General features: G+C 51.0%; 1 protein-coding gene across 1 annotated transcript; it reads left to right on the top strand.

Moving 5' to 3' along the window:
• Positions 1-10,779: 10,779 nt before the first annotated feature.
• On the top strand, positions 10,780-11,844 carry P2RY8 (P2Y receptor family member 8). The gene has a single exon (XM_052662925.1). The coding sequence runs from the start codon at positions 10,780-10,782 to the stop codon at positions 11,842-11,844; it is 1,065 nt and encodes a 354-aa protein (XP_052518885.1).

The raw sequence follows: 11,844 nt of genomic DNA, 5'->3' as shown, positions 1-11,844 counted from the left end.
GATAGATGGATGGATAAGTGAGGGGATGGATGGATGGATGGATGGATTGATGATGTATGGATAGATGGATGGGTGGATGGATGGATAGATGGATGGGTAGATGGATGGATGGATGGGTGGATGGATGATGTATGGATACATGGATGGGTGGATGGATGGATGGATGATGTATGGATAGATGGATAGGTGGATGGATGGATGGATAGATGGATGGGTGGAGTGGATGGATGATGTATGGATGGATGGATGGGTGGATGGATGATAAGTGAGTGAGTGGGTGGATGGATGATGGATGGATGGATAAGGAGTGGATGGATGGTTGGATGGATGATGGGTGGATGATGGATGGATGGGTGGGTGGATGTATGATGGATGGATGGATAAGTGAGTGGATGGGCGGTTGGATGGATGATGGGTGGATAGATAAGTGAGTGGGTGGGTGGATGGATGATGGATGGATGGATAAGAAGTGGATGGGTGGTTGGATGGATGATGGGTGGATGGTTGGATGGATAAGTGAGTGGGTGGGTGGGTGGGTGGATGGATGGATAGATAAGTGAGTGGGTGGGTGGATGGATGATGGATGGATGGATAAGGAGTGGATGGATGGTTGGATGGATGATGGGTGGATGATGGATGGATGGGTGGGTGGATGTATGATGGATGGATGGATAAGTGAGTGGATGGGCGGTTGGATGGATGATGGGTGGATAGATAAGTGAGTGGGTGGGTGGATGGATGATGGATGGATGGATAAGAAGTGGATGGGTGGTTGGATGGATGATGGGTGGATGGATGGATGGATAAGTGAGTGGGTGGGTGGGTGGATGATGGATGGATGGATAAGTGAGTGGGCAGGTGGGTGGATGATGGATGGATGGATAAGTGAGTGGATGGGTGGTTGGATGGATGATGGGTGGATGGATGGATAGATAAGTGAGTGGGTGGGTGGATGGATGATGGATGGATGGATAAGTGAGTGGATGGGTGGTTGGATGGATGATGGGTGGATGGATGGATAGATAAGTGAGTGGGTGGGTGGATGGATGATGGATGGATGGATAAGAAGTGGATGGATGGTTGGATGGATGATGGGTGGATGGATGGATGGATAAGTGAGTGGGTGGGTGGATGGATGATGGATGGATGGATAAGTGAGTGGGCAGGTGGGTGGATGATGGATGGATGGATAAGGAGTGGATGGATGGTTGGATGGATGATGGGTGGATGGATAAGTGAGTGGGTGGGTGGGTGGGTGGATGGATGGATAGATAAGTGAGTGGGTGGGTGGATGGATGATGGATGGATGGATAAGGAGTGGATGGATGGTTGGATGGATAAGTGAGTGGATGGATAGATGGGTGGGTGGATGGATGGATGGATGGTGTATGGATAGATGGAGGGGTGGATGGATGGATGGGTGGGTGGATTGATGGGTGGGTGGGTGGATGGATGGATGGATGATGTATGGATAGATGGGTGGGTGGGTGGATGGATGGATGGATGGGTGGATGGATAAGTGAGTGGGTGGGTGGGTGGGTGGATGGATGGATAGATAAGTGAGTGGGTGGGTGGATGGATGATGGATGGATGGATAAGAAGTGGATGGGCGGTTGGATGGATGATGGGTGGATGGATGGATGGATAAGTGAGTGGATGGATAGATGGGTGGGTGGATGGATGGATGGATGGTGTATGGATAGATGGAGGGGTGGATGGATGGATGGGTGGGTGGATGGATGGGTGGGTGGATGGATGGATGGATGGATTGATGGGTGGGTGGGTGGATGGATGGATGGATGGGTGGATGATGGGTGGATGGATGGATGGATAAGTGAGTGGGTGGGTGGGTGGATGATGGATGGATGGATAAGTGAGTGGGCAGGTGGGTGGATGATGGATGGATGGATAAGGAGTGGATGGATGGTTGGATGGATGATGGGTGGATGGATAAGTGAGTGGGTGGGTGGGTGGGTGGATGGATGGATAGATAAGTGAGTGGGTGGGTGGATGGATGATGGATGGATGGATAAGGAGTGGATGGATGGTTGGATGGATAAGTGAGTGGATGGATAGATGGGTGGGTGGATGGATGGATGGATGGTGTATGGATAGATGGAGGGGTGGATGGATGGATGGGTGGGTGGATGGATGGGTGGATAAGTGAGTGGGTGGGTGGATGGACGATGGATGGATAAGCAGCATGTGATCTATTCACACAGTGGAATATGACGCAGCTGTGGAAAAGGAGTGAAGCTCTGACACAGGCTACAGCGTGGCTGGACCCTGAACACACACTGCTCAGTGAGGGAAGCACACACAGAAGGACGCACGGTGTGTGATTCCATTTATAGGAAACGTCCTGAACAGGCAAATCCACAGACTGAGAAGGCACACCAGGGGCTGGGAAGACGTGGGAGGTCTTAAGGGTAGAGCATCTCCTTTTGAGGGGGATGGACATGTCTGGAGCCAGACAGAGATGGTGGTCGTGAAGGCTCGTGAGCCCTGCTCTGCGCCACAGAACCCTCCACTTTCAGCATGGCATGATAGGTGAATCTGAGCTCGGTTTTTTAAACGTGTATCCGAGTGCGCCAGGGAAGGGATGCAGGGGTGATGGCCGTGGCGTGCAGGGCTTCCTTTCAAGACGATGAGGATGTTCTGGGATTGCGTGATGGGGCTGGTTGCGTCTCTTTGCTAATATATGAAAACCCACTGCAGTGTCTCCGGTGGGTCAGATGGTCAAGAATCCGCCTGCAATGCAGGAGAGGCAGGTTTGATCCCCGGGTCAGGAAGGTCCCCTGGAGGAGGGCATGGCTGCCCACTCCGGCATTCTTGCCTGGAGAATCCCATGGACGGAGGAGCCTGGCGGGCTACAGTCCAGGGCGTCACGGAGAGTCAGACACGACTGAGGGGCTAACGCCCACACCGCTATATCCACTTTGCAGAGGTGACCTTGATGATGTTTTCCTGGTGGCTCTGTAGAGCCGTTAAGAAGAGAGGTCGACGGGGATGGGGGGTTCCCAGGAGCCAAGGGCGCCGGGGCTGCAGCTCTGTGCGAGCTTGTGTGTGACGCCTGCATGTAGCTTCCTGCAGAACCTCTGCCCCACTCTGCACCCTGTGGCCCCCAAGCCTGCAGGCTGCCCCGTGCCTCTGGCAAAGAGTTGCCTCTGCCCGCGCAGCGCCCCGGGGACCGTCTTGTGGTCTACGGCAACTGTTTCTGGCTCATTTCAAGCCACTTCCATCCCCCACCCCCTGGGCCTCCGCCCCGCCCGTGGCTTTGGGAGCTGGCCGCATCTGTTAGAAGTGATTTCTTTATGAATCAGCCATGCGTCGCCGTGTCGCAGGCGAGGGGGCTGCCTGCCCGGTCCACGAGACGGGCACAGGTGAAAGCTTGGAGGGGGGCCCCGGGGGGCTGGGGGGGGGGAGGCGGCAGGTTCGGGGTGCAGACGGAGGCCTCCCAGACGCCCACGTGGCTTCTCTGCGGGGGGCCAGCCGCTGTGTTATGCAAATGAAGTCTCTTTTGAAGCTCCCACCGGGAGGTTACGACAGATCCGGGGGAAGGAAGAGGGGGAGTCATCACCGGGCAGAAATGAAAAAGTGTGCTAGCCGCTGAGTCGTAGCCCAACTCTCTGCGACCCCGTGGACTGTAGTCCCGCCAGGCTCCACTCTCCGTGGGATGCTCCCGGCAAGAATACTGGAGCAGGTTACCATGCCCTCCTCCAGGGGATCTTCCCCACCCAGGGGTCGAACCCAGGTCTCCTGCATTGCAGGGAGATTCTTGACCATCTGAGCCCCCAGGGGAGCCCCCAGCAGGCTCTGTGCCCCCCAGTGCCACCCGACGGGGGAGGCTGGGCTTTCTGTCTCCAGCTCTGTACACCCCCCGTCTTCTCAAATTCCCCCCAGCCCCGACTGTGGGCACGCAGTAGCCTCCTAGTCACCCCCAGCCCCGGCCTCCCAGAGTTCCCCTCTCCCCTGCGGATCAGAGACCTCTCTCCCCTCCACCACCCCCCTACGTGGCCTCCACGTGCGATCCTGAGACATTCGGGTCCCTTTCGCTCCTGAACCCCAAAAATGGATGGAGGTGGGGGGCTGTGAGGTGTGAGGTTGCACCCCCCCAATAACTGTAAGCTCACACCTGGCCGTGAGCTAGTGGTGCGGAAAGTTTCCTACTAAAAGCGAAACCCGGGCCATTTTTAAATGGGTTTGAGGAACCTCGTTCCGCACACCCCCACCGCAGATGTTACATCTCCTGCGGAGGAAAAGACAGATGCCCGGGGCGCCAGGGCCTGAGAGGGGAGCTGCAATGCCATAAGCGTTGAAGGGCCACGTGCTGGCTTCCCCGGCGACCCAGGGACCATGATTCCTGCCAACAGACACGCCGGGGATGGACGCCCTCCCGGGGCCGCACCAGCAGGTGTCCAGCTGCAAGGCGCATGTGAGCCAGGGGGCGTCTTCCGGGCCTAAGCTATAACGGTTGCCCAGCTGAGCCCCACGCCCTGATTTCTGGAGCCCCGATATCAGGCGCACACACACACACACACACAGACACGGTGAAAAACAGAAGTGATAGCTTCAGCCACAGGAAAAATAGCAACTTCGCCAGGTGGCTGAGACACTGAAGAATCCACCTGCAAGGCGGGAGACCCGGGTTTGATCCCTGGGTCGGGAAGATCCCCCGGAGGAGGGCATGGCAACCCACTCCACTAGGCTTGCCTGCAAAAACCCTATCTACAGAGAAGGCTGGCAGGGTACATACAGTCCATGGGGTTGCAGAGTCGGACGCGGCTGAATCGGCTGAGCAAACAGGTAACAAAACCATCCCCCAGACTTTGAAAAAACCAACAGAAATGAACTGCGAGCTGCCTTTGGGTTGCATTTACATAAGAAATTACAAAGAAAGTGACAGTTGGGACCCACTGTGTCCAGAAGGCGGGGGGCAGGCAGCCCCAGGAATTGCTTCTCCCCTGGGCCCTGGGCCCCTTTCTCTGTGTGAGTCTGCGGGGCCAGCCAGTCACGAGCAAGGTGCTCCGGGGACTTCTCTGTTTTGAGCGGGGGGAGGAAGGTCAGCAGGAAAAAACAGAAGTTCAGGGGTGCAAGTTTCAGATTCCGGCAGCAGGAGGAGTCAGCTCAGAACTCACTGTCTCCAGCGGGCTGGCACTCCGAGTCAGGCTGCAGGGCGAATGCTAAGTAATTCAGTCCTGTCTGATGCTTTGCGACGCTATGGACTGTAGCCCACCAGGCTCCTCTGTCCCCGGGATTCTCCAGGCAAGAACACTGACGTGGGTTGCCATGCCCTCCTCCTCCAGGGGATCTTCCCGACCCAGGGATCGAACTGGGCCCTCCTGCACTGCAGGCAGATTCTTTGGCATCTAAGCCACCAGAGAAGCCCGCAATTGAATACACGTGTGTTTATACATATAGAAACACACGCATGTATATACCAGATTTATATTTGTGTGTTAATGTATAGACACACACACACACACACATATACACACACATATATACATACAATGGGCTTCCCAGGTGGCACCCATGGTAGAGAACCCATGTGTCAACTTAGGAGACCTGAGTTCGATCCCTGGGTCACGAAGACCCCCTGGAGGAGGGGATGGCGACTCTCTCCAGTACTCTTGCCTGGAGAACCCCATGGACAGAGGAGCCTGGTGGGCTACGGTCCAGGGGGTCACAAAGAGTCAGACACCAGTGCAGTGACTAAGAATGCGTCCATGCAGTGTGGTGTGTGTGTATAGGTCACACACACACACACACGCGCGCGCGCGCGTTCTGGGCTTCCCTGCTGGCTCAGGTAAAGAATATTCTGCATGCAAAGACTCCACCTGCAGTGTGGGAGACCTGGGTTCAGTCCCTGGGTTGGGAAGATCCCCTGGAGAAGGGAAAGGCTACCCATTCTAGTATTCTGGCCTAGAGAATTCAATGGACTCTATAGTCCATGGGGTCACAAAGAGACAGGCCTGAGTGACTTTCACTTTTTTCACATACATGCAATATAGTGTATGTGTGTATATCACACATATACACATATATACATGCAATCTGGTGTGTGTCACATATCTATACATGTATACACGCAATATGGTGTGTGTATCTGTTACACACACATATATACATATATGCATGCAATATGGTGTGTGGGTATATAGATCACATATATACACAGAATATGGTGTGTGCCACATATATATACATGTATACCCGTAATATGGAGAAGGCAATGGCACCCCACTCCAGCACGCTTGCCTGGAAAATCCCATGGATGGAGGAGCCTGGCGGGCTGCAGTCCATGGGGTCGCTAGGAGCTGGACACGACTTAGCGACTTCACTTTCAATTTTCACTTGTCACTTTCATGCGTTGGAGAAGGAAATGGCACCCCACTCCAGTGTTCTTGCCTGGAGAATCCCAGGGATGGGGGAGCCTGGTGGGCTGCCGTCTATGGGGTCACACAGAGTCGGACACGACGGAAGCGACTCAGCAGCAGCAGCAGCAGACCCGCATTATGGTGTGTGTGTCACACACACATATATACATCTTTACATACAATATGGTGTGTGTGTCTATATCACATATATACACGTATATACAGACAACATGGTGTGTGTGTCACAGATATATACATGCAACATGGTGTGTGGGTAATATATGGTGGGTGTCAAGTATATATACACATATAAACAGGCAATATGGTGTGTGTATATTTATCACATATATATATACATATATACATGCAATATGGTGTGTGTATATGTATCACATACATAGATATATGCATGCAATACGGTGTGTGACACATATGTGTATACATGTTTACATACAATATGGTGTATGTGTCACAACGTGGTGTGTGGGTGATATATCACATAGATGCATGCAATGTCGTGTGTGTCAAGTATAAATACACATGTGTACACGGTATATGGTGTGTGTGTATATCACATATATATACACATACACGTACAATATGCTGTGTGTCACACATACATGCATATATACACACAATATGATGTGTGTATATCACATATATATACATATGCAAACAATATGGTGTGTGTGTCTATATATCACATATATACATATATACATGCAACCTGGTTGGTGTGTGTGTCTATATATCATATATACATCAGCTCAGTTCAGTATGGGGTGTGTGTATATATATCACATATATTGATATTTCTCCCGGCAATCTCAGGTGGTCTGGTATTCCCATCTCTTTCAGAATTTCCCACAGTTTATTGTGATCCACACAGTCAAAGGCTTTGGCATAGTCAATAAAGCAGAAATAGATGTTTCTCTGGAACTCTCTTGCTTTTTCCATGATCCAGCGGATGTTGACAATTTGATCTCTGGTTCCTCTGCCTTTTCGAAAACCAGCTTGAACTTCTGGAAGTTCACGGTTCCCGTATTGCTGAAGCCTGGCTTGGAGAATTTTGAGGATTACTTTACTAGCCTAGATAGCATATTGAAAACCAGAGACATTACTTTACCAACAAAGATCCGTCTAGTCAAGGCTATGGTTTTTCCAGTGGTCATGTATGGATGTGAGAGTTGGACTGTGAAGAAGGCTGAGCACCGAAGAATTGATGCTTTTGAACTGTGGTGTTGGAGAAGACTCTTGAGAGTCCCTTGGACTGCAAGGAGATCCAACCAGTCCATTCTGAAGGAGATCAGCCCTGGGGTTTCTTTGGAAGGAATGATGCTGAAGCTGAAATTCCAGTATTTCGGCCACCTCATGCGAAGAGTTGACTCATTGGAAAAGACGCTGATGCTGGGAGGGATTGGGGGCAGGAGGAGAAGGGGACGACAGACGATGAGATGGCTGGATGGTATCACTGACTCGATGGATGTGAGTCTGAGTGAACTCCAGGAGTTGGTGATGGACAGGGAGGCCTGGCGTGCTGCGATTCATGGGGTCGCAAAGAGTCAGACACGACTGAGCGACTGAACTGAACTGAACTGAACTGATCACATAGATTCACATACAATATGGTCTGTGTGTATATATCACATATATAGATATATACATCCAATATGGCGTGTGTGTATCACATATATATATATACATATATACATGCAATGTGTCACATATATATTCATGCAATATGGTGTGTGTGTGTATATATCACATATACACACATATACACATACAATATGATGTGTGTAATGTGTGTGTCTATATCCAACGTGCATATACCATACGATGTAAATGCTCCCATGAACGTGTGTGTGCACCCATGACGCTCCCATGTGTCGGCCCCTCTCCCAGGACATGCAATATGGTGTGTGTATATATCACATATATCTATACATATACACATACAATATGGTGTCTGTGTATATATATCACATATATAGATATTTACATGCAATATGGTGTGTGTGTGTGTATCACATATATATACATCAGTTCAATTCAGTTCAATTCATTTCAGTTGCTCAGTCGTGTCCAACTCTTTGAGACCCTATCAATTGCAGCACGCCAGGCCTCCCTGTCCATCACCAGCTCCCAGAGTTCACTCAGACTCAGGTCCATCGAGTCCGTGATGCCATCCAGCCATCTCATCCTCGGTCGTCCCCTTCTCCTCCTGCCCTCAATCCCTCCCAGCATCAGAGTCTTTTCCAATGAGTCAGCTCTTCACATGAGGTGGCCAAAGTACCGGAGTTTCAGCTTCAGCATCATTCCTTCCAAAGAAACCCCAGGGATACATACATACAATATGGTGTGTGTGAATATATATCACATATGTAAATATATACATGCAATACAGTGTGTGTGTGTATCACACACATATATATATTCATGCAATATGGTTTGGGTCACATATATATACATATATACATGCAATATGGTGTGTGTGTATATATCACATATATAGATATATACATGCAATACAGTGTGTGTGTATCACATATATACACATACATACATGCAATATGGTGTGTGTATCACACATATATATATACATGTAATGTGTGTGTCTATATCACATGTGCATATAACACACCATGTAAATGCTCCCGTGAACGTGAGTGTGCACCCGTGATGCTCCTGTGTGCTGGCCCCTCTCCCAGGACATGCAATATGGTGTGTGTGTGTATATATCCCATATATAGGTATACATATGCAATACGGTGTGTGTGTGTATCACATATACATACATACATACATACATGCAATAGGCTGTGTGTGTATATATGACATATATACATACATACATGCAATATGGTGTATGTGTGTATATATCACATATATAGATATACATATGCAATACAGTGTGTGTGTATCATATATATAGATATATACATACAGGCCTGAGTGACTTTCACTTTTTTCACATGCATGCAATATAGTGTGTGTGTGTGTCTCACACATATATACATATATATGCAATCTGGTGTGTGTCACATATCTATACATGTATACATGCAATACGGTGTGTCTATCTGTTACACACACATATATACATATATGCATGCAATATGGTGTGTGGGTATATAGATCACATATATACACAGAATATGGTGTGTGTCACAGACATATACATGTATACCTGCAATATGGAGAAGGCAATGGCACCCACTCCAGCACTCTTGCCTGGAAAATCCCATGGATGGAGGAGCCTGGCGGGCTGCAGTCCATGGGGTCGCTAGGAGCTGGACACGACTGAGCGACTTCACTTTCACTGTTCACTTTCATGCGTTGGAGAAGGAAATGGCAACCCACTCCAGTGTTCAGGGACAGAGGAGCCTGGTGGGCTGCCGTCTATGGGGTCACACAGAGTCGGACACGACGGAAGCGACTCAGCAGCAGCAGCAGCAGACCCGCATTATGGTGTGTGTGTCACACACACATATACATCTTTACATACAATATGGTGTGTGTATATCACATATATATATACGTATATACAGACAACATGGTGTGTGTGTCACAAATATATACATACATACATGCATGCAATACGGTGTGTGTGTATCATATATATAGATATATACATACAATATGGAGTATGTGTGCATATCACATATATATACGTGTATGCAGACAATATGGTGTGTGTGTCACACATATACATACATATTTACATACAATATGGTGTGTGTGTATATATCACATATATAGATGTATACATGCAATACAGTGTGTGTATCACATATATATACATACATACATGCATGCAATACGGTGTGTGTGTATCATATATATAGATATATACATACAATATGGAGTATGTGTGCATATCTCATATATATATGTGTATGCAGACAATATGGTGTGTGTGTCACACATATACATACATATTTACATACAATATGGTGTGTGTGTATATATCACATATATAGATGTATACATGCAATACAGTGTGTGTATCACATATATATACATACATACATGCATGCAATACGGTGTGTGTGTATCATATATATAGATATATACATGCAATATGGTGTGTGTGTGTATATGACATATATATACATATATACGTGCAATATGGTGTGTGTGTCACATATATATTGTATGTAATGTGTGTGTCTATATCACACGTGCATATGCCATACGACGTAAACGCTTCCGCGAACGTGTGTGTGCACCTGTGACGCTCCCGTGTGTCGGCCCCTCTCCCAGGACACCCCGTCCTCCCGCGCCTCTCACCTCCCGGGTACCCCCCCCCCCTTTCCCTCCTGTCTTGCAGATCGGCACCCCGTATCCCGAGGCCACCGCCCCCTCCCGGCCCGGCCACCCCCCCAACGGCCGCAGCATGGACGTGAACATGACGCGCCCGGACAACGCCACCATCCTGATGCTGCGCGACCCGGCCATCGCGGTGGTGCTGCCCGTGGTGTACTCGCTGGTGGCGCTGGTGAGCATCCCGGGCAACCTGTTCTCGCTGTGGGTGCTGTGCCGGCACATCGGGCCCAAGACGCCGTCGGTGGTCTTCATGATCAACCTGAGCGTCACGGACCTCGCGCTGGCCTGCGTGCTGCCCTTCCAGATACACTATCACTGCAACGGCAACCACTGGGTGTTCGGCGTGCTGCTCTGCAACGCCGTCACCGTGGCCTTCTACGCCAACATGTACTCGTCCATCCTCACCATGACCTGCATCAGCGTGGACCGCTTCCTGGGCGTCGTGTACCCGCTGGCGTCCGCGCGGTGGCGCCGCCGCCGCTACGCGCTGGCCGCCTGCGCCGCCGCGTGGCTGCTGCTGCTGGCGGCGCTGTCGCCGCTGGCGCGCACCGACCTCACCTACGCCGTGGACGCGCTGGGCATCGTCACCTGCTTCGACGTGCTCAAGTCCAACATGCTGCCCAGCGTGGCCATGTGGGCCGCCTTCCTCTTCACGCTGTTCGTCGTGCTCTTCCTGGTGCCCTTCGTGATCACCGTGGCCTGCTACACCGCCACCATCCTGACGCTGCTGCGCTCCGCCGACCCCCACGGCCGCGCGCAGCGCCGCCGCGCCGTCTCCCTGGCCGCCGTGGTGCTGCTGGCCTTCGTCGCCTGCTTCGCGCCCAGCAACTTCGTGCTGCTGGTGCACATGGTCAGCCGCCTCTTCCTGGGCCGCAGCTACTACCACATCTACAAGCTCACGCTCTGCCTGAGCTGCCTCAACAACTGCCTGGACCCCTTCGTCTACTACTTCGCGTCCAGCGAGTTCCAGCTGCGCCTCCGCGACTACCTGGGCTACGGCCCGCTGCCCGCCGCCGACAGCCCCGACAGCCGCCGCGAGAGCCTCTTCTCCGGGCGGACGCTGTCCGCGCGCTCCGTGGATGAGCACGAGGCGCCCGAGAGGCCCAGCGTGAGACGGCAGGAGAGCGTGTTCTGA

This window comes from Budorcas taxicolor, chromosome X (genome assembly GCF_023091745.1).
Source record: "Budorcas taxicolor isolate Tak-1 chromosome X, Takin1.1, whole genome shotgun sequence".
NCBI lineage: Eukaryota > Metazoa > Chordata > Mammalia > Artiodactyla > Bovidae > Budorcas > Budorcas taxicolor.
This window is presented reverse-complemented; position numbering and strand designations above follow the sequence as displayed.

Coding starts and splice junctions, on each gene's coding strand:
- P2RY8 (XM_052662925.1), top strand. CDS start 10,780: ATGGACGTGAACATGACGCGCCCGGACAACGCCACCATCCTGATGCTG.